This window comes from Akebia trifoliata, chromosome 15, assembly GCF_017979445.1.
Source record: "Akebia trifoliata isolate Shusen 1 chromosome 15, ASM1797944v1, whole genome shotgun sequence".
Classification (NCBI taxonomy): domain Eukaryota; kingdom Viridiplantae; phylum Streptophyta; class Magnoliopsida; order Ranunculales; family Lardizabalaceae; genus Akebia; species Akebia trifoliata.
Genome location: NC_141389.1, coordinates 13,230,254 through 13,254,438, shown reverse-complemented (window position 1 = coordinate 13,254,438; position 24,185 = coordinate 13,230,254). Strand labels below are relative to the sequence as shown.

At 40.0% G+C, this 24,185-nt stretch overlaps 1 protein-coding gene across 4 annotated transcripts in view; it reads left to right on the top strand.

Annotated features, from left to right (window-relative positions):
* LOC147384389 (alpha/beta-Hydrolases superfamily protein) overlaps positions 1-23,775 on the top strand; it is a 47,877-nt gene extending 24,102 nt beyond the window's left edge. For 2 of the 4 annotated variants that reach the window (XM_086424766.1, XM_086424764.1), the window contains 4 exons: positions 18,076-18,222; positions 18,317-18,442; positions 20,821-20,924; positions 22,430-22,714. In XM_086424766.1, the coding sequence (XP_086280892.1) occupies positions 18,076-18,222; positions 18,317-18,442; positions 20,821-20,913 (366 nt within the window). In that variant the 3' untranslated portion in view covers positions 20,914-20,924; positions 22,430-22,714. Of the gene's footprint in view, positions 1-18,075; positions 18,223-18,316; positions 18,443-20,820; positions 20,944-22,429; positions 22,715-22,948; positions 23,109-23,213 lie in introns of those variants that run through there. The other 2 variants (XR_015172407.1, XM_086424765.1) reach the window with 2 other exon arrangements.
* The last annotated feature ends 410 nt before the right edge of the window (positions 23,776-24,185 follow it).

Sequence of the window (24,185 nt, the reverse complement as noted above, 5' to 3'; positions counted from 1 at the left end):
TGTCTTCAAGGAGGAACTTCAATCCCTCACGGATGAGTTGGTAAATCTGAAGAGGGCTGTAAAGCTCACACCCGCTGGTGGTGAGTCATCACAGAAAACCAAGGTCCCTGAACCGAAGTCTTTTGGGGGAGCCAGAAATGCTAAGGAGTTAGAAAATTTCCTATGGGATATGGAACAGTATTTTAAGGTTGTTCATACTCCAAACATGGAGAAGGTAACTCTTACAAATATGTATCAAACGGGTGACGCGACACTCTGGTGGAGAAGCCGTTCTAACGAGAACACTATACTTGGGATGTTTTGAAAAAGGAGTTGAAAGAGCAATTCCTACCATGCAACGTGGCATGGATGACCCGCGATGGTTTGCGAAAATTGAAGCATACGGGTACAGTTCGAGATTATGTGAAGCAGTACTCTTTGCTGATGCTCGACATCAAAAATATGTCCGACTACGACAAATTGTTCAATTTCCTAGTAGGACTGCAGGCATGGGCCCAGGCAAAACTCAGGAGACAGGGTGTAAAGGATTTACCCGTTGCGATAGCTATGGCAGATAGCCTGGTTGACTACAAAGTTTCTGCATCAACCAACACCGATAGTTCTGACAAGGCCAAAAATAAGGTTAAGGGTAAGAAAGTTTACCGAGACAATTCTAAGGGTGGGAAGAGGACAAAAATTAAAATTAAATCCAAAACAGATGAAAATGTCCCTAGACCAAACCAGGTCAAGGGTTGTTTTCTATGTAATGGACCCCACCGAATGAGAGATTGTCCTAAAAGGAAGAAACTTTCTGCCCTTGTAGCAGAAGATGGGGAAACCGAGGGGGAGCCCACGAGGGTGAACCCCCTGCAACTGTTGAATGTGTTGGAGCATGGGCGCTCTCCATGCAATGATCTAATGTATATGAAGGCCATTGTAAATGGAGTCCCTGTGGAAGCTATGACGGACACAGGGGCAACACATACATTTGTCGCTGATAGGGAAGTGGGGCGGTTAAAACTGGAAATCGCCAAGAACCTGAGTCGGATTAAAGCTGTGAATTCAGAGGCCAAGCCGATATAGGGAATGGCCATGGATGTGACCACTCAAGTGGGGGAGTGGACAGGGAAGATGAGTTTAATGTCAGTGCCATTAGACGACTTTGAAATCATTTTTGGCAATGATTTCTTCGTACAGGCCACGGTGGCATTGCTGCCACATATTGGGGAGATATTTATTGCAGATGGTCCAAGGCCTTGCTTCGTTCCCGCTGTGGATAAGGGAAGGGGTAAGCCAGTGGAAGAAAAGAAAGAAATTGGTTTGCTGTCAACCTTACAAGTTAAAGATGGACTACGGAAGGGACATGACACGTATCTTGTGACAGTGGTAGAAATCAAGAGTAGCCGAGGGCTACCCATTGTAGCCTGTGGCAGAAGTATTGGATGACTTTTCAGACATCATGCCTCCAGAATTGCCAAAGAAACTACCGCCAAGACGTGATATCGACCATGAGATTGAATTGATACCTATTTCGAAGCCTCCGTCCCTTGAGCCATACAAAATGGCACCATCGGAACTTGAAGAATTGAGGAAACAGCTTCTGATTTGCTGGATTTGGGATATATTCAGCCCTCCAAGGCGCCATACGGAGCCCCTGTATTATTTCAGAAAAAGCAGGATGGGTCCATGAGGATGTGCGTGGACTATAGAGCATCGAACAAGGTGACTGTGAAGAACAAATACCCAGTACTGTTGGTTGCGGATTTGTTCGACCGTTTGTCAGGAGCAAGGTACTTCACAAAACTAGATCTACAATCTGGTTATTATCAAGTACGCATCGCACGGGGCGATGAAGCTAAGACAGCAATGGTTACTCGTTATGGTTCTTTCGAATACCTTGTAATGCCATTTGGCTTAGCAAATGCACCTGCAACATTGTGTAATTTAATGAATAATGTCTTTCATGATTACATCGATCGTTTCCTAGTTGTGTATTTAGATGACATTGTTGTTTATAGTAAAACCTTGGAGGAGCATGTGTCTCATCTCTGAAAGGTTTTCAACAAACTCAGGGAGTTTGAATTATATGTAAAGCCTGAGAAATGTGAATTCTGTCAAGAAGAGATCACATTTCTTGGCCACGTAGTGAGTCAAGGATACGTGAAGATGGATGAACGTAAAATTAAGGCAATCTTATTCTTCATCTCTTCCCGAATCTTGGGCATGAAGATGATTGCCTTAATTTTACGTTCATCCATTTTCACGTATTCTTGACTCACTACGTGGCCAAGAAATGTGATCTCTTCTTGACAGAATTCACATTTCTCAGGCTTTACATATAATTCAAACTCCCTGAGTTTGCTGAAAACCTTTCGGAGATGAGCCACCTGCTCCTCCAAGGTTTTACTATAAACAACAATGTCATCTAAATACACAACTACGAAACGATCGATGTGATCATGAAAGACATTATTCATTAAATTACAGAATGTTGCAGGTGCATTTGTTAAGCCAAATGGCATTACAAGGTATTCGAAAGAACCATAACGGGTACCCATTGCTGTCTTAGCTTCATCGCCCCGTGCGATGCGTACTTGATAATAACCAGATTGTAGATCTAGTTTTGTGAAGTACCTTGCTCCTGACAAACGGTGGAACAAATCCTCAACCAACAGTAATGGGTATTTGTTCTTCTTGGTCACCTTGTTCGATGCTCTATAGTCCACGCACATCCTCATGGACCCATCCTGCTTTTTCTGAAATAATACAGGGGCTTCGTATGGCGCCTTGGAGGGCTGGATATATCCTGAATCTAGCAAATCAGTAAGCTGTTTCCTCAATTCTTCAAGTTCCGATGGTGCCATTCTGTATGGCTCAAGGGACGGAGGCTTCGAAATAGGTATCAATTCAATCTCATGGTCGATATCACGTCTTGGCGGTAGTTTCTTTGGCAACTCTGGAGGCATGATGTCTGAAAAGTCATCCAATACTTCTGCCACAGGCTACAATGGGTAGCCCTCGGCTACTCTTGATTTCTACCGCTGTCACAAGATACGTGTCATGTCCCTTCCATAGTCCATCTTTAACTTGTAAGGTTGACAGCAAACCAATTTCTTTCTTTTCTTCCACTGGCTTACCCCTTCCCTTATCCACAGCGGGAACGAAGCAAGGCCTTGGACCATCTGCAATAAATATCTCCCCAATATGTGGCAGCAATGCCACCGTGGCCTGTACGAAGAAATCATTGCCAAAAATGATTTCAAAGTCGTCTAATGGCACTGACATTAGACTCATCTTCCCTGTCCACTCCCCCACTTGAGTGGTCACATCCATGGCCATTCCCTGTATCGGCTTGGCCTCTGAATTCACAGCTTTAATCCGACTCGGGTTCTTGGCGATTTTCAGTTTTAACCGCCCCACTTCCCTATCAGCGACAAATGTATGTGTTGCCCCTGTCCGCCATAGCTTCCACAGGGACTCCATTTACAATGGCCTTCATATACATTAGACCATTGCATGGAGAGCGCCCATGCTCCAACACATTCAACAGTTGCAGGGGGTTCACCCTCGTGGGCTCCCCCTCGGTTTCCCCATCTTCTGCTACAAGGGCAGAAAGTTTCTTCCTTTTAGGACAATCTCTCATTCGGTGGGGTCCATTACATAGAAAACAACCCTTGACCTGGTTTGGTCTAGGGACATTTTCATCTGTTTTGGATTTAATTTTAATTTCTGTCCTCTTCCACCCCTTAGAATTGTCTCGGTAAACTTTCTTACCCTTATCCTTATTTTTGGCCTTGTCAGAACTATCGGTGTTGGTTGATGCAGAAACTTTGTAGTCAACCAGGCTATCTGCCGCAGCCATCGCAACGGGTAAATCCTTTACACCCTGTCTCCTGAGTTCTGCCTGCGCCCATGCCTGCAGTCCTGCTAGGAAATTGAACAATTTGTCGTCGTCGGACATATTTTTGATGTCGAGCATCAGCAAAGAGTACAGCTTCACATAATCTCGAACTGTACCCGTATGCTTCAATTTTCGCAAAGCATCGTGGGCCATCCATGCCACGTTGCATGGTAGGAATTGCTCTTTCAACTCCTTTTTCAAAACATCCCAAGTGCAGTCTTCTCGTTAGAACGGGTTCTCCACCAGAGTGTCGCGTCACCCGTTAGATACATACTTGTAAGAGTTACCTTCTCCCCGTCTGGAGTATGAATAGCCTTAAAATACTGTTCCATATCCCATAGGAAATTTTCTAACTCCTTAGCATTTCTGGCTCCCCCAAAAGACTTCAGTTCAGGGACCTTGGCTTTCTGTGATGACTCACTACCAGCGGGTGTGAGCTTTACAGGCCTTTTCAGAATTACCAACTCATCGGTGAGGGATTGAAGTTCTTCCTTGAAGACAGACGTGAGAGAGGCTACATCAGCGGCCAAATCATCGTATTTGGCTTTCCAACCCTATGTAGACTCCTCAAAATTCTTCTCCAGCACTTGGGAGTCGTCTTCCTCTCAAGTGGAAAAACGTATTGAAGCCTTGGAGAAGAACTTTGAAGATACTACACAGAATTGGAAAACCAAGTATGATGACTTGAGTGCCGACATAGCCTCCCTTATTACTGTCTTCCGAGAATATCTTTAATCCTCACTAATGAACTGGTGGTTTTGAAGAGGGCTGTGCGACTTACACTTGTTGGAGGTAAGTTTTCACAGAAGGCTAAGGTTCGTTAGCTTAAAAGTTTCAGTGTAACCCGGAATGCGAAAGAGTTGGAGAACTTTCTCTGGGATATGGAACTGTACTTCAAGGTTGTTCATACTCCGAATGGTGAGAAAGTGACCCTTGTGAGCATTTACTTGATTGGGGAAGCTAAACTCTGGTGGAGGACCCGTTCTGATGTTAAAACTGCACTTAGGAGACCCAAAATTGAGACTTGGGATGTCTTGAAGAAGGAATTGAAGGAACAATTCCTGCCATGCAATGTTGCACGGATGACTCGGGATGCTCTACGCAAACTTAAGTATACGGGCATTGTTTGTGACTATGTCAAGCAGTTATCTTCTTTGATGCTTGACATAAAGAACATGTCTGACGACGGCAAACTTTTCAACTTCCTGGCTGGACTGCAAACTTGGGCACAGGTAGAACTCAAGAGGCAGGGAGTAAGAGACTTACCCGCTACAATGGCCAGTACCGTTGGTTGCGGATTTGTTCGACCGTTTGTCAGGAGCAAGGTACTTCACAAAACTGGATCTGCAATCTGGTTATTATCAAGTACGCATCGCACAAGGTGATGAAGCTATGACAGCAATGGTTACTTGTTATGGTTCTTTCGAATACTTTGTAATGTCATTTGGCTTAACAAATACACCTGCAACATTCTGTAATTTAATTAATAATGTCTTTCATGATCACATCGATCGTTTCGTAGTTGTGTATTTAGATGACATTGTTGTTTATAGTAAAACCTTGGAGAAGCATGTGGCTCATCTCCGAAAGGTTTTCATCAAACTCAAGTAGTTTGAATTATATGTAAAGCCTGAGAAATGTGAATTCTGTCAAAAAGAGATCACATTTCTTGGCCATGTAGTGAGTCAAGGATACGTGAAGATGGATGAACGTAAAATTAAGGCAATCACAGATTGGCCAGTCCCGACCAAGGTTGCTGAATTACGTTCTTTCCTAGGACTTGCCAATTACTATAGAAAGTTTCTTCTTAGGTACTCCAAGAAAGTGGCTGTGTTGACAGACCTTCTCAAGAAATATCATACTTTGCTGTAGACAGCAAGATGTCAAGAAGCTTTCGATGAACTGAAGAATGCAGTGGCTTCAGAACCAGTTTTTCGGCTTCTTGATTTCAGTCTACTTTTCGAAGTTCATACCAATGCCTCTGATCGCGCATTAGGAGGTGTGCTGATGCAAGAGGGACATCCAATCGCGTATGAAAGCCGCAAATTTACTGTAGCAGAACAGCGATATTCTGTACACGAGAAAAAAATGACCGCCGTCATTCACTGCTTGAGGGAGTGGAGGCATTATCTGCTGGGGACAAGGTTCGTTGTCCATACAGATAACGTAGCAAACTCGTATTATGCTACACAGAAGCAACTCTCACCAAAGAAGGCACGATGGCAAGAATTTCTAGCAGAATTTGATATGACATTGGTACATAAGCCAGGGCGGCTTAATATGGTACGTGATGCATTAAGTAGAAAAGCGGTGGAAGAGATGGTTGCAGCGATTACTTCTATAAAAACAAATTTCATGCCAAAGATTCAGGAAGAGATGAAGAATGATCCTGTTTGCAAAAGGTTGCTACAGCAAGTTTTTGACAGTATCACCTGAAGATTTTGGGTAGAAGACGGCTTTCTTTATTCCAAAGGGAGTCGACTTTATGTTCCTAGCACAGGAAGGCTATGCAGGGAACTATTGAGAGAGACGCATGACTCCTTGTGGGCAGGCCACTCGGGACGGGATAGAACATATGCGTTGTTAGCTCGAAGTTACTATTGACCGAAAATGGAAGATGATGTAGATTTGTATGTCAAGACGTGCTTGGTGTGTCAACAAGACAAAACAGAGAAGATGAAGTTTGCTGGGTTGCTGCAACCTTTACCCATACCAAATAGACTATGGAAGAGTGTTTCCATGGACTTCATCACTGGTTTGCCGAAGGTCCAGGGGTATAGATCCATCTTGGTGGTGGTTGATCGGTTTTCGAAGTACGCTACCTTTATTCCTGCTCCGCATGCATGCAATGCAGATGTCACAGCAGAATTGTTCTTCAAGAACATAGTAAAATACTGGGGCGTACTGGAGGATATATTCAGTGATCGAGATACCCGTTTCACTGGCAGATTTTGGACAGCTCTGTTCAATATGCTAGGGTCAGAGTTAAAGTTCTCTATTAGCAATCATCCGCAGATAGATGGTCAGACGGAGAGGGTGAATGCATTGCTAGAGGAGTACTTGAGACATTATGTGACCGTGAGCCAGCAAAATTGGGTGACTTTGCTGGACATAGCACAGTTCTGTTACAATCTACATCGAAGCTCATCCACGGGGATGAGTCCATTTGAGTTGGCAACGGGCTAACAACCGACAACGCCGCATGAGATAGCTAAACAATGATTTTAAGCTAGTTGTCCGGCCGCCTATCGCTATGCATATGCCAAACAAGAGTTACTGGATGAAGCACGAGACAGTCTGAATAAGGCAGTCAAACGAATGAAGAAGTGGGCAGATCGCGATAGATGAGTAGTGGAGTTCCAAGTGGGAGATCGTGTTATGCTGAAACTCACTCTGCAGATTTGGAAGAAAATCCAGAGTGAGACAGTTCATTGGGGTCTGATTCCGAGGTATAACGGACCGTTTGAGGTGATGAAGCGAGTAGGTAAGGTTGCTTATCGCTTGATTCTGCCAGACAGGTTGCTTATCGAGTAGATAAGGAATTTCTAACAGAGTTCGACATGACCTTGGTACATAAGCCAAGACGGCTTAACATGGTGCCAGATTCGTTGAGTAGGAAAGTGGTAGAAGAGATGGTCACAACAATAACTTCAATAGACTGACTTAATGCCTAAGGTTCGGGAGGAAATGAAGAAGGATCCCATCTACATACGATTGTTACAGCAAGTATCTTACGGTATCACCCGAAAGTTTTGGGTAGAATGTGACTTTCTTTATGCTAAAGGAAGTCGACTATACGTTCTCAGCACAGGAGGGTTGCGAAGGGAACTACTGAGAGAGACACATGATTCCTTATGGGCAGGCCACCCTGGTCAGGAAAGAACACATGCTTTATTTGCTAGGAGCTATTACTAGCCGAAAATGGAGGAAGATGTAGATTTGTACTTGTAGACTTGTTTGGTGAGCCAATAAGACTAGAGAAAAAAAAAATTTGTAAGATTGCTGGAGCCTTTACCTATTCCAGATAAATCGTGGAAGAACGCTTCCATGGATTTCATCATTGGGTTGCCAAAGGTCCAGGGGTATAGGTTGATCATTTCTCTAAATATGCTACATTCGTCATTGTTCCACATGCATGCAACGCAGATGTGGCAGCAGAGTTCTTCTTCAAGAACATAGTGAAGTATTGAGGTTTACCGGACAATATCATTAGTGATCGAGATACTCGTTTCACTGGCAAATTTTGGATAGTTCATTTCAGTTTGTTGGGGTCCGAATTGAAGTTTTCTACTAGCAATCATCTACAAACAGATGCTCAGATGGAGAGGGTGAATGCATTGATAGAAGAATACTTAAGACACTATGTGACAGTGAGCCAACAGAATTGGGTAACGTTGTTGGACACCGCATAATTCTGTTACAATCTACATCAAAGTTCATCCACTGGGATGAGTCCATTTGAGTTGGCGATAGGCCAACAACCGATGATGCCACATGAGATAGCTAGACAACGATTTCAAGGTAGTTGTCCTGCCATCTATCTCTATGCCCATGCAACAGATAGTTTGACCTAGGCAATCAAACGAATGAAGAAGTGGGAAGACAATGGGTGTGAGTTTATAAACTTCCAAAAATTTGTGCAGAAATAAACTAAGGATATGGCCTTTGAACTGTGTGTGTGTGATGGCTGAGACTAGGTCGATTCTAGTGCCGACACGGATGAGTACAAAGATTAAAGAGCGAAAAATTTAACCTATAAATTTATCCCCGTGACAATTGGTATCAGAGCTATGTACATTGTTATCGAACTCGACAGTATTTAAATGATACACTAGACAATAAAGAAAGTCACCTTCTACCTAAAATCTTTGGGTGATATCGTCAGTTACTTGCTGTAACAATCGCATGCAGATGGGATCCTTCTTCATTTCCTCCCAAACCTTAGGCATGAAGTCAGTCTCTATGGAAGTTATTGCTGCGACCATCTCTTGTACCACTTTCCTTCTCAATGCATCTGGTACCATTTAAGCCGTCCTAGCTTATGTTCCAAGGTCATGTTGAACTCTGCCAAAATTTTTAGCAATGAGCCTACTTTGGTGAGAGCTTTTTCTGCGTAACAAAGTAATAATTCGCTACATTATTTTTCTGGACAACAAACTTTGTCCCCAACAGATAGTGTCTCCACTCCCTCAAGAAATGAACGACAACAATCATTTCCTTCTCATGTACAGACTAACGTTGTTTCGCACGTTAAACTTCCAACTTTCCTACGCGATAGGATGTCCCTGTTGCATTAGCACATCACCTAAAACACGATCTGAGGCATCCGTATGAACTTCGAAAAGCAGACTAAAGTCCAGAAATCGAAGAAATGGTTCAGAAGCTATCGCGTACTTTAACTTATCAAAGGTTTCTTGACATCTCGTCGTCCATAGCCATGTCTGATTTTTCTTGAGAATGACTGTCAGTACAGCAACTTTCTTGGAATAACCAAGAATAAATTTTCGATAATAGTTTGCGAGTCTAAGGAATGAACGCAACTCAACAACTTTAGTCGGGGCTGGCCAATCTATGATTGCCTTTATCTTAGGTTCGTCCATTTTCACAAATCCTTGACTCACAGCATGGCCAAGAAATGTGATTTCCTTTTGGAAAAATTTACATTTCTTAGCTTTTACATACAACTCAAACTCCTTAAGTTTATTAAAATCCATTCGGAGGTAAGACACATGCTCTTCCAAGGTTTTACTGTACACAACTATATCATCTAAGTAAACAACTACAAAATGATCGATATAGTCATGAAACACGTTATTCATTAAATTACAGAAAGTAGCAGGGGTATTAGTTAAGCAAAAAGGCATTACAAAATACTCAAGAGAACCATATCGCGTGACTATCTCTGTCTTGGCTTCATCGCCTGGTGCGATGCATACTTGGTAATAGCTAGAATGCAAATCTAGCTTTGTAAAGTACATAGCTCCCGACAGACGATTGAATAGATCAACAACCAATAATACTAGATATTTATTCTTTACAGTCACCTTGTGGAAGGCCTTGTAATCCACACACATCTTGGAGGGCTGGATGTAATTGGCATCCAACAATTAAGTCAACTGTCGCCTCAACTCCTCAGTTCTATTGGAGCCATTTTGTAAGCTGCAATAAACGGAGGTTTCGAACTCGAAATCAACTCAATTTCGTGGTCAATGTCATGTGTTGGCAGTAGGCGCTTTGGCAATTCAGATAGCATGATGTTTGAGAATTCCTTCAACACTTTTGCCACCGATTCCTCAATAAGTAGCTGTTGGTTACTTTTGATCTCTACCGCTATAACGAGGTAAGTCTCATGTCCCTTACGAAGTCCATCCTTAACCTGAATGGCTGACAACAGCCTATCTCTTTTTTTGCTTTCACAGTTTTACCTTTTCCCCTTTCTACAGTAGGAACAAAGCAAAAGGTGGACCTTCTGCAATGAAAATCCCTCCAAGATGTGGCAACAAGATCACATTTGCCTGTATAAAGAAGTCATTCCCGAAAATGACTTCGTAATCATTTAATGACACCGACATTAGATTCAATCTCCCTGTCCACTCACCCGCTTGAGTGGTAATGTTCATAGCCATACCCGGAATTGGCTTGGCCTCCGAGTTTACAGCTTTTATTTGGCTAGTATTTTTGGTGATCTCCAATTTCAACTGCCCAACTTCTCTTTCAGCAACAAACGTGTGTGTTGCCCCAGTATTCACCATGGCTTCCATAGGAACTCCATTCACAACAGCTTTTACATACATCAGACCGTTACATGAAGTGCGTCCATGCTTTAACATGTTCAACAACTATAAGGGGTTCACCTTCGTGAGCTGCCCTTCTATTTCCCCGTCTTCAACTATAAGGGCAGAAAGTTTTTTCCTTTTAGGACAATCCCTAACACGTTGGGGTCTACCACAAAGGAAACAACCCTTTGTCTGGTTGATCTGAGGGGCATGTTCTTTTTTTTTAGACTTAATGTTGACTTCAGTCTTTTTCCCCACCTTTATAATTATCTCTTAAAGCTTTTTTATTTTTGCCCTTAGTCTTGACTTTGTCAAAACCATCAGTGTTGGATGATGCAGAAACCTTGAAATCAACCAGACTGTTTGTCATGGCCATTGCAGCGGGCAAGTCTTTCATTACCTGCCTCCTGAGTTCATCCTGTGCCCAAGCCTATAGTCCAGCCAGGAAGTTTAAAAGTTTGTGATCGTCAGACATGTTTTTTATGTCAAGCATTAGAGAAGAAAACTGCTTGACATAGTCACGAACAGTGCCCGTATTCTTGAGTTTGCAGAGAGCATCCCGAGTCATCCATGCGACATTGCATGGCAGGAATTGTTCCTTCAATTCCTTTTTCAAGACGTCCCTTGTCTTTATTTTGGGTCTCCCAAGTGCAGTGTTATCATCTGAATGGGTCCTCCACTAGATTTTAGCATTCCCAGTCAAGTACATGCTCGTAAGGGTTACTTTCTCACCATTCGGAGTTTGAATAGCCTTGAAGTATTGTTCCATATTCGCATTCTGGGTTCCATCGAAACTTTTAAGTTCATAGACCTTAGTCTTCTATGAAGACTTACCACCAACAGGTGTAAGTCACACAACCCTCTTCAAGACCACCAGTTCATCAGTGAGGGTTGAAGATCTTCTCAGAAGACAGAAGTAAGAGAAGCTACTTCGATACTCAAGTCATCATACTTAGTTTTCCAATTCTGTGTAGTCTCTTCAAAGTTCTTCTCCAAGGCTTCAATACGTTCTTTCACTCGAGAGAAAGAAGACTCCCCTTCATCACTGTTGGGAAATCTGTTAAAGAGTTCTGCTAACAATGCTTTGAGTTGGCTAACTTTGTCATGTACTACATCTAATGCGCTACCACACGCCATCACAATCGTGGTCTGATACCAATTGTCACAGGGACAAATCTATAAGTTAAAATTTTCGCTATTTAATCTCTGTACTCACCCATGTCGGCACTAGAATCGACCTAATCTCAACTTTCACACATAGTTTAAAGGCCACACTCTTAGTTTATTTTTGCACAGATTTCTGAGAGTTTACAAACTCACACTTATTGTCTTCCTATGACAATGGAGACTATTTTGTGTAGATTACAACAACTCTCTACAAAAACTATCATGATGTCATGACATGACATATGTACAGTAACTAAAAAATTGGCTTACATCAGCTTACAAGTATTCTCATCAAGAGATAGACCACATGGATAATCAACAATGTCTTCAGCCCTACAACTTGACATCTGTCCATTCTTTGGAGAACTTCCTCAACCTCTTGCTAGGTGTCCTCCTACCATGAGATCACTGTTGCCACGTGTCTCATAGCCATCTACCAACATGTCTGCACCACATGTGATCTGTGCATGGGACATAACTTCCAAAAGCTAGGCTAACTCACATACTAGCCATTTGTCATAGTTACTCAGCTACTTTCAAGCATATTGCTGTGCAACTCGATACCTTAGGTTTAGTTATGTCTTTCGGGTCACCTCGTGGATATCACCATCTTACTCAAGCGCTTAGGTTGGTCGCCTATGCACACCCCTCGCTGTCCATCACGTCCTTGGGTACATATGCACTATGTACCCCCACACAAGCTATGCCTCAGCCGAGTGCCTACTTCACACGGAGTGTCCATCCTTAAAGAGTATAGTAAGTCTTTCCCCCATCTCTAGAAGTAAACATCATTTCATGAAACCGATCATACTAGGTTTTGGGTCAGGTTTAGAGCTACCACCCAAGATCCATTTCTTCCCATTTCACATAGGACGAGTGAGATGATGATATCAACGGGGTGATTCGAGAAACATGGCTGAAGCTAAGGTATCGAGCTACATAGTAATATGCTTGAGAGTAGCTTAGTAACTATAACAATTGGTTAGTAATGTGGGTTGGCCTAGCTGTTGGGAGTTATGTCCCATACATATGTCACATGTAGTGCAGACATGTGGGTAGATGGTTATTAGACACATGACTGCAGTGATCTAATGGAAGGAATACCCTGGCAAGAGGTGGGGAAGTTTTCCAAAGAATGGACATATGTCAAGTTGTAGGGTTGAAAATATTGTTGGTTATCCATGCGACTTCTCTCTTGATGACGACACTTGTAGGCTGATGTAAGTCAATTTTGTAGTTGCTGTACATATGTCATGTGATGACATAATGACAATTTTGGTAGAGGGTTGCTGTAACCTACATACAACAGCTTCCATTGTCATGGGAAGACAATTGGTGTGAGTTTGTAAACTCCTAGAAATCTGTGCAGAATTAAACTAAGGTTGTGCCCTATGAACTGTGGTGTGTGAAGGCTAAGACTAGGTCGATTCTAGTGGCGACACGGGTGGGTACAGAGATTAAATAGCGAAAAATTTAACCTGTCGATTTGTTCCTGTGACAATTGGTATCAGAGCACGGTTGTGATGGCGGGTGGTAGCGCATTATATGCAGTACATGACAGAGTTAGCCAACTCGAAGCATTGTTAGCAAAACTCTCTAACAGATTTCCTAGCATTGGTGAAGGGGAGTCTTCTTCCTCTCGAGTGGAAAAACATATTAAAGCCTTGGAGAAGGACTTTGAAAAGACTACACAGAATTGGAAAACCAAGTATGATGATTTGAGTACCGACATAGCCTTCCTTATTTCTGTCTTCTGAGAAGATCTTTAATCCCTCACTGATGAACTGGTGGTTTTGAAGAGGGTTGTGCAAGTTACACTTGTTGGAGGTAAGTCTTCACAGAAGGCTAAGGTCCATTAACCTAAAAGTTTCGGTGGAACCCGGAATGCGAAAGAGTTCGAGAATTTTCTCTGGGATATGGAACAGTACTTCAAGGCTGTTCATACTCCAGATGGTGAGAAAGTGACCCTTACGAGCATGTACTTGAATGGGGACACTAAACTCTGGTGGAAGACCCGTTTAAATGATAAAACTGCACTTGGGAGACCCAAAATCGAGACGTGGGACGTCTTGAAGAAGGAATTGAAGGAACAATTCCTGCCATGCAATGTCGCATGGATGACTCGGGTTGCTCTACGCAAACTCAAGCATACGGGCATTATTCGTGACTATGTCAAGCAGTTCTCTTCTCTGATGCTTGACATGAAGAACATGTTTGACGACGACAAACTTTTCAACTTCTTGGCTGTACTGCAAACTTGGGCACAGGCAGAACTCAAGAGGCAGGGAGTGAAAGACTTATCCGTTGCAATGGCTGTGGCAGACAGTCTGCTGCGGCCATTGTAAGAGTGGTTGATTACGAGGTTTCTGCATCATCCAGCATTGATGGTTCTGACAAGGCCAAGAATAAGAGCAAAGGTAAGAAAGCTTTAAGAGATAATTATAAGAGTGGGTAAAAGACTGAAGTCAAAATTAAGTACAAAACAGAGGAACATGCCCCTATATCAAACAAGACAAAGGGTTGTTTCCTTTGTGGTGGACCCCATCATTTTAGGGATTGTCTCAAGAGGGAAAAACTTTCTGCCATTATAGTAGAAGAAACAGAAGGGAAGCCCACAAGGGTGAACCCTTATAGTTGTTGAACATGTTACAGCACGAACGCACTCCATGTAACGGTTTGATGTATGTGGAGGCTGGTGTGAATGGAGCTTCTGTAGAAGCCATGGTACATACAGGGGCAACACACACGTTTGTTGCTGACAAAGAAGTTGGGCAATTGAAATTAGAGATCACCAAGAACACTAGTCGGATAAAAGCTGTGAACTCAGAGGCCAAGTCAATTCAGGGTATGGCCATGAACATTACCACTCAAATGGGTGAGTGGACATGGAGATTGAATCTAATGTCGGTGCCATTAGATGATTTCGAAGTCATTTTCGGGAATGACTTCTTTATAGAGGCATATGTGGTCTTGCTGCTACATCTTGGAGGGATTTTCATTGCAGAATGTCCACAACCTTGCTTTGTTCCTGCTGTATAAAGGGGAAAAGGTAAAACTTTGGAAACAAAGAAAGAGATAAGGTTGTTGTCAGTCATTCAGGTTAAGGATGGACCGCGTAAAGGACATGAGACTTACCTCGTTATAGTGGTAGAGATCAAAAGTAGTCGAGGACTACCTATTGAGGAATTGATGGCAGAAGTGTTGAAGGAATTCTTAGATATTATGCCCTTAGAATTGCCGAATTGCGTACCGTCAAGACGTGACATCGACCACGAAATCGAGTTGAAATTCCGGGTTTGAAACCTACGTCTCTTGCACCTTACAAAATGGCTCCATCAAAACTTGAGGAGTTGAGGCAACAATTGACTGAATTGCTAGATGCTGGTTACATCTAGCCCTCCAAGGCAACCTACGGAGCACCTATGTTTTTTCAGAAAATGCAGGATGAATCCATGAGGATGTGCATGGATTATAGGGCATTGAACAAGGTGACAATAAAGAAGAAATATCCACTACCATTGATTGCTGATCTATTCGATCGTTTGTCGGGAGCTATGTACTTTACAAAGCTAGATTTGCATTCTAGATATTACCAAGTACGCATCGCACCGGGCAACGATGGTTACGCGATATGGTTTTTTTGAGTATCTTGTAATGCCTTTTGGCTTAATTAATGCACTTGCTACTTTTTGTAATTTAATGAATAACGTGTTTCATGACTATATCGATCATTTTGTAGTTGTTCACTTAGATGATATAGTTGTGTACAGTAAAACCTTCGAGGAGTATGTAGCTCACCTCCGAATGGTTTTTAATAAACTCAGGGAGTTTAAGTTTTATGTAAAAACTTAAAAATGTAAATTTTACCAAAAAAAAAAAACACATTTCTTGGCCATGTTGTCTGTCAAAGATTTGTGAAAGTGGATGAACTTAAGATAAAGGCAATCATATATTGGCTTGCCCTGACCAAAGTTGCTGAGTTGCGTTCATTTCTTGGACTCGCAAACTATTATAGGAAGTTTATTCTTGGTTATTCCAAGAAAGTTGTTGCTTGGAAAAATTCTTACTTTGCTACACAGAAAAAACTCTCACCAAAGTAGGCTTGATGCTAGGAATTTTTAGTAGAGTTTGACGTGACCTTGGTACATAAGCTAGGACGGCTTAGCATGGTACCAGAAGCACTGAGCAAGAAAGTGGTAGAAGAGATGGTTGCAGCAATAACTTCCATAGAGACTGACTTCATGCCTAAGGTTTGGGAGGAAATGAAGAAGGATCCCGTTTGCGTACGATTGTTACAGCAAGTATCTAACGGTATCACCCGAAGGTTTTGGGTAGAAGGTGACTTTCTTTATGTTAAAGGAGGTCGACTATACGTTCCTAGCATAGGAGGGTTGCGAAGGGAACTACTAAGAGAGACGCATGAATCCTTATGGGCAGGCCACTCGGCTCAGGAAAAAACACATGCATTATTAGGTAAGAGCTATTACTAGCTAAAAATAGAGGAAGATGTAGATTTGTACTTGAAGACTTGTTTGGTGCCAACAAGACAAAGAAAAAGAAAATGAAATTAGTAGGATTGCTGAAGCTTTTACGTATTCCAGATAAACCATGGAAGAGCGTTTCCATGGATTTCATCATTGGGTTGCCAAAGGTCCAGGGGCATAGGTCGATCTTAGTGGTGGTTGATCGTTTCTCGAAGTACGTTACATTCATCCCTGCTCCACTTGCATGCAATGCGGATGTGGTAGTAGAGTTGTTCTTCCAGAACATAGTGAAGTATTAGGGTGCACCGGACAATATCATTAGTGATCGAGATACCCGTTTCACTGGCAGATTTTGGACAGTTCTTTTTAGTTTGTCAAGGTCCAAGTTGAAGTTTTCTACTAGCAATCATCCACAAACAGATGGTCAGATGAAGAGGGTGAATGTATTGCTAGAAAAATACCTAAGACACTATGTGATAGCGAGCCAACAGAACTGGGTAACGTTGGGCACAACACAATTCTGTTACAATCTACATTGAAGTTCATCCATTGGGATGAGTCCATTTGCATTGGCGACAGGCCAACAACCGCCGACGCCGCATGAGATAGCTAGACAGTAATTTCACGGTAGTTGTCTAGCCGCCTTTCACTATGCTCATGCAAAACAGGAGGTGCTGGAGGAAGTACGAGATAGTTTGACTAAGACAGTCAATCGAATGAAGAAGTTGGAAGACAATGAGTGTGAGTTTGTAAACTTCCAGAAATCTGTGTAGAAATAAACTAAGGATGTGGCCTTTGAACTGTGTGTGTGTGAAGGCTAAGACTAGGTCGATTCTAGTGCCGACACGGGTGAGTATAGAGATTAAAGAGCGAAAAATTTAACCTGTAGATTTGTCCCCGTGGCAATTGGTATCAGAGCTATGTACATTGTTTTATATAAGAAAAAAATCGTCGAGCTTGACTATATTTAAATGGTGAACTAGACAATAAAAAGTGGTGAACGCGATGCTGTAAATGTAAGTCAGATTTTTTCACTTTTCCAACATCAATATTGGGTAAATCTACTCGAAACACCCAAAATGCATAAATCATGGTTGCAAAACAAAGTTATAATGTAATCATCAAAATATTTTGAATCTCAACTTTGTTCTTCATTTTTTTTTATAAACCATCGAAAGAAAAAATGCTTCTAGATTTTCAAAATTTAGAGAATATCATTCTCCATTCGTCATTCAAGATCAAAGATCGTCGGAAATGATCAACGATCACCGGAAATGATCGCAATCACCGTTGGAAAACCTAATATGTGAAGAAGATGAGATCCAGAGATTGTCAAGAAAAGTTTACTAAATGGACTATTAAGAGACTGCCCAAAACTTAGGGATTATTTAGAAAAAATTCCCTCCTCCAGTGCCTTTTAAGTAATCTTCCCTTTATTTTATCATCATCTTTTCAGATTTTGTGCCGATTAAAGAGTGAATCAATGACAATATGATCTTATTCTTAAGTCCCTTACCCCATTTCACTGGTTCCTTTATCAAGTCAAATTTTTTTATTTGCCCATGCAAGAGAAATGAAAATATTGAGGTCCCCTTAACCCCTACTTGTTATTCTATGACATAAAAAGAACCCTTCTTGCTCTTCCTCATATTTTTTATTTTTATAATATTTATCTTAGACTTCATAGCATGTATTGTGTAGGACTAAACGGAGTAAATTTAGGTATCTCATTGCTTTCACCGACTAAAATTGATGATTTGTTTTTCAGTGCTACCAGGACACCTCCCAAGTAACGGAAGAACTAGTTGAGAAGATCCTGCTTCCAGGACTTGAACCTGGTGCAGCTGATGTGTTTCTTGAGTTCATTTGCTACTCAGAAGGTCCTCTACCTGATGAACTACTATCCCACGTGAAGGTAAAACCCCCAACCCCGTTGTATCAAGTAACGTTTATCTAGTCTTGCAGTTCTCTCTGGTAAGACAATATTTTCTGCTTTACTTCTTCTACAGTGCCCAGTCTTGGTAGCTTGGGGTGACAAGGATCCCTGGGAGCCCATTGAACTTGGGAGAGCCTATAGAGATTTCAATGCAGTAGAAGACTTTGTTGTTCTTCCAAATGTTGGTCACTGTCCACAGGTTCTCTTTCTCTCTCTCTCTCTCTCTCTGTCTCTCTATATATATATATATATATATATATATATATATATATATATATTTGGGTTGCGGTCAAGAGAAATTTTTTCCTATATGGAGATCATCCTCATTAAAATCACCCATTCCGAAACTTCTTATCCCGTCAAAATTAGTTTACAAGTTAACGGTAAAAAATGATGGTCCATGATTCCTCCACTAGTAAACCACTTTTGACAGGGTTAGAAGTTTTAGAATGGGCTGATTTTTTGTGAGGATGATCTCCTCACCATAAAGATCATCCTTAAAATAAAAAAGATCAGCCTTTTCGATAACTTTAAACTCGTATAAGACAAAGGTTGTCAAAGGAGATTGTCAAAATAAGGTTGTCTCTTGATCCCAACCCTATATATATAATTGTAGACACCCCATTTTTGCACTCGCCTAATTAATCAACTCGTCAATTCGATTGCAACGATTCCCAATGATGGATGAATATTCCAATGCTCTATTTTATTACTAGACATGTTTCAGAAATTCAGATGAGGTATCTCAAGCTAACAAATTTTAGAAACCACGCTACGCTAGAAAAATATGACTCACAACGTAGAAATCATCATTTTTCAGACAAAAAGAAGTTTTACGATAAAAATCACTAAAAAATGACCAAATTACCAAAATACCCCTAACATCAAAACATCCTTCGAGCCCATAGTACGCTTAGAAAAATCTTTCAAACACATAAAACAACAAATTGAAACCAAATAAACCATTTCGCCAACTTTCACCAAATTTGACAAAATTACGAAAATGCCCCTCATAGGTTCACAATCATTTCATGCCAAAAAATTCATGAGTGACACAAACCGATATTCCCATCGAATTCCATATGAAAAATTAATTCCAAAACATTCCAAAACATCAAAAAATGACTTTTCAATGCAAAAGTCCTCTTCAGGGGCAAAACGGTAATTTTTCAATTTTAATAATTTAAATTCCGAAATTATTAATTAAAACATTAATTAATGTAAAGTGAAATCCTAATTAAAATTAAAATTTTTAAACTAATCAATCAAGCTCTCAGGCAAAATTGTCGATGGTTGCCCACTTATTTAAGTGGAGCCCCCTGATATTTATTAAAAGACCCTTCCATCTGGGGGCCTAAAGAATTAAAATATAATTAAGGGGGGTTCTCCAAAAACCAAAAATATATTCTTTCATTGTACGTAAGAATTAAAACCCTAATTTAAAGAAACCTAGTAAATCAAATAAGACTTAAGTCAAAACCCTAATACCTAATATAAAGAAACCTAGTCAATCAAATAAGGCTTAAGTCAAAACCCTAATTCACCTTATCTAAAAGAAATCTAATTAAACACGAACTCTTCCAAAAAATCTATAAATATGAGCCTCCACAATCTAATCTCGCAGGTCAAAATAAACCCTAGAAAAAGTAGGTCAAAAAATTTTGAAGTCCTAACTCCCTACCTATCATCCAAACCCCAGCTTTTACTCAAAAAACACCTAGAAACCTTTCAAAAACATCCAGAAACCCTTTAAAAAAAATACAGAAAACACTCAGATCTAGATACTTCAACTTGGAGATCAGAAGCAGATCCAGTAACGGAAACAAAGTAAGGAATCTCATACGAGGAGTCTCTCCGCTAGCTCTGAAGGAACAAATCGTTGCAATCATCTACGTATACTTCTTATTTTTTTTATTTATTGGTTTTAAGGCTTTTAGCAATGTAATCTTTTTTGGGAAATAGTAGAAACCAGCGTTTGTCGGGCGGGGTTGGTGCCTAACACCTTCCAACCTCGTAAGATGATCCCCGGACCATAGTTTCTTTTTATTCGTAAATTAGTTATTTTTATCTATTTAGGGTCAATTCTCGATTTTTAGATCGTAATAACTAGGTAGCGACTCCTAAACCTCAAAAATTAAAAATAGATCCGCACAACCTACGGATCGAGGGCGCTTTCAATAATTATGGTATGCAGCAATGACGTGTGTCAGTGTCCGACATGGAACCTTTGAGATACTCTAAACACATGTTCATACAAATGTAATATAATATATTATTTTCGTTATATTTAGCTTAGAAACTAGAAAAAAGGAAGAAAAAAAAAATATTCACACAAATCATCGAGATATTCAATAACTCAATACCTATTAGTAGACCTGTAATGGGCTACTCAGCCCTGTGTTACATGGGGTGTGTTGGGATGTATTACCATGAGTGTGTATTAAATTCCTACCCACATTGCTCAAATCCGTAAAACTGTTGTCGTTACATAACTTGAATATCTTTCGGGATATGATTTAATGCGTTTGGTGCTCACTGACTTCCAATTAAATATTACTTGTGTTGCTAATGTTGAAGGATGAGGCACCACATCTTGTGAACCCACTTGTTGAAAAGTTCGTTGCGCACCATGCTTTTCCCAAAGCTAGTGCTTCCATGACTACCATATGATCCATCATTAGGTCAGTTACTGATCCAGAGTTAATTATTGAATTTTGTATTTCATTGTTAATTTAAACAGCATATTTGATTCTAGTGTGGAATTTAAAAGTAGAAATGCAAAGCCTCCGAGTCTGAAGTACCAAAGGAAAATAAAGGTGGATTGCCTATCAAAAAAAAAAAAAAAAATTCTTTGCTATTTCTCTGTCAGTCCATTGTCCATTTGATAACAAAGATCAAATGCCATATTCGTTCTTCAGATTTTGATAGACTTTTAACATCCTAATTGAGTATTGGGTCTTAAATGTCTTAGGCTTATGTGGGTATTTCGAAGCATTCAATTATTGATTATTCTTGTTAATCCATTTTTTTTATTGTGCTATAATTAGGGTGCTAATGGGTTGAACTGATCAAGTGGGCTTTAAAGCTCACTCATGCTATTAAATTTTGATTTCGGTGTCTATTTTGATCAGCCTGAAATGAAAATAGTTTGGTCAGTGTTGAAATTAATATAGTTTAGATGAAAAAGTTGAGGAAAAGCTTAGGAATCATTCAAATAAACTTTAGGAAATGATAAAACAAACATTAAGACACATTTACAAGTTAAAAATACAATAAACAACTTTATTGTCATCATCTTCATTGTTGTCATCAAAGCCTTATCTTGAAGTTTTGTGTTCGGTTGAATGAATCCTATACCTTTATTTCTATCCATAGCCACAAAGTATGTTCATATCTGTTTCCACTACCTCAAACCAACTTCTTAGGGTCTTCCTCTCTCTCGAGTTGAATCTTCAACTTGCATACTGACACTAGACAACAATAAGTAAAAATGTAGATCAACTGCATTTTACCATGCACACAAGCAATTATTTGAGAATTCGAGAGTGAAAAGCATCTTACATGGAAATGAGAAAAATAACAGTACATTTAATACATACACCATAATATATGAAACTCTTGGTTAACAAGCAAACTCTGAAGTGTACTATATTCATGTACTGTTATTATTTTGTTTACTTTTTTAATTATGTATGAATAAATTATTAATGTCTCCAACTAATTAGAACATGAATGATTGTATGTGTATGCTTATATAAGCATATATTAAAATATGATTATATGGATACTTGACAAGGATAAGGCTTAGTACCGTATCCTCATCCTCAAACAGTTGCCAAATTCACATTTCCATCCATTCTCGTCCTCCAGATCACATGGTTGTGTGCTGGATGCTTATCCAACAGTCAACAATCTAATTGTTGGGCCCTATCTTTTATTTTTATGTTCTCTTCATATAAATACCCTGTTTCCACACCTGTCATTCCTACCATTCTCTAAGCATCTAAAGACCCACATTTTCTCTGTAACACTCTTTAAGTCAAACACTCACATACACTCAAAAGACTCACTGCTGCTAATTTTTCTACTACTCTATTTCTACAAATTCTTCTTCTTTAAATCCACAACTTGTTTTTTCAATTCTTATACTTCAACATCTTCTAATTCTACTTATATTCTATTCTAGCTCAAGACAAGAAGCAAGCCAAGATGCAACAAGGAAGATTCAAAAATCAGGATGGTATTTTACAAGAAGCAAGTCAGACAAATGTAACAAATTACAATCAAATACAAGTCAAGAATTTGTAACTTTCTCAGTTTCTTATAATTGATAAAGATGTATTATTAGTATTATTTTTTTTTTCGATTTCTCGAGTTTATGCATCCTTACCTTTTTGCATACTTGTTATGTATGTAAGTGTAATAAATTACAATCACATTGGTAATAAAAATTTATAACAATATTTTTCTATGATTGTCATAACAATTGCATATTTTTCCTCTTTTTTTTCTTCTTCTATTTTGTCTTAATGTTTCTTTCTTAAAAAAAGTAATCTTATTTGTTTTGGGTTATACATCACATATGCCGAGTGAATTGCCTATGCACATAGCATATGCCTGGTAGCACACCATAACATATTCTATTTAACAACATTGATGATAATAATAGTATTTCTGTCTCACTTTTGAGTGAATATATTTCCAGAATTTTGCATTTGAGACAGTGGTCTACTCAAACAATCGTCTCGCCATATCTGTGCTTCACAAACACACACCTCTAAAGAAGCTCTTCAATCTCAAGCTTGACAATAGCTTTCAAAATAATTTGGATGTTTCATATCTATCTACTTGTTGCAGTTTCTTGGGTAACAATTCAAGGCATAAAGGCTACCGTTGTTTTTATCTTGAAAACAACAAAATTATTGTAACCCACACACTGATACTTGATGAAAATTGTTTTCCTTTTACAGGGAGTGCCACACAAGCTACTTAGGCCTCTATTCCATTGGGCTCATTACTTGGTTCGCCACGACGGCCTCACCTATCCACATCCCTCACCCATGCCTCCCAACATTACCACCAAAGCCACCAATCTAACATTACAATTGCAAGTAGATATTTTGCATCAAAAGGGCATGTTGATGGCTCAATTGATCGTGAGAAAGCTTGCACTAAGTGAAAAAGGGGTAAATTTGACAAGGTCCGTCGAATTTTGCTAAATCCAAGAAAGTTCGATGTACCTTGATGTCAAATTTACCTCTTTTTCTTCATGTAGTGTGGTCTCGTTGCAAAAGGATATATCAACAACCAAGCATTGACAACAATGGTACATTTAGTTATGTCGTCAAGCTGACGACCATCTGCACCATCCGATCCCTAGTTTTGAGTTGCAGTTGGGTTCTTTGAACGCCCAAGTACCTTCCTTCTCGGTCATGGTTTTGTGGCCTCTCGCACTGATACTTCATTTTTCACAAAATAGGAATCACTATCACCTTATATGTTTTTGTCAATGTGGATGACCTCATTATACCTAGGGATGTACATTCAGGTATACCTGAATTGAGCAAAATTTTAGTGTTCGGTTTGGGTTTTGGTAAAATTGAAACTAGACCAAAATTTTTGTGTTCAAGTTTTGTTCCAACGGGAAGAGCCGAAATCGAACCTTATCGGATTTTTCGGGTCCAAACTCAATTCTGGGTTCAATTCGAGTAAACCAAAAAATTTTGAGTTTTGATAAAAAAAAAAATTTTAAATAAATAATTTATAGCTTAGAAATTTACAAATAACTAGAGTTCGTTTGTGCCTATGACATGAACATCCTCTCTCTGGTTAAGTGGGTAAAAGGGTAAAAAAATAAAGTTGGTGGTGGCACTATTGAAAATTTTTAAGATTAAAAGGATAAAAGATGAAAAACAATAATATAGATTAAATGGGTAAAAAAG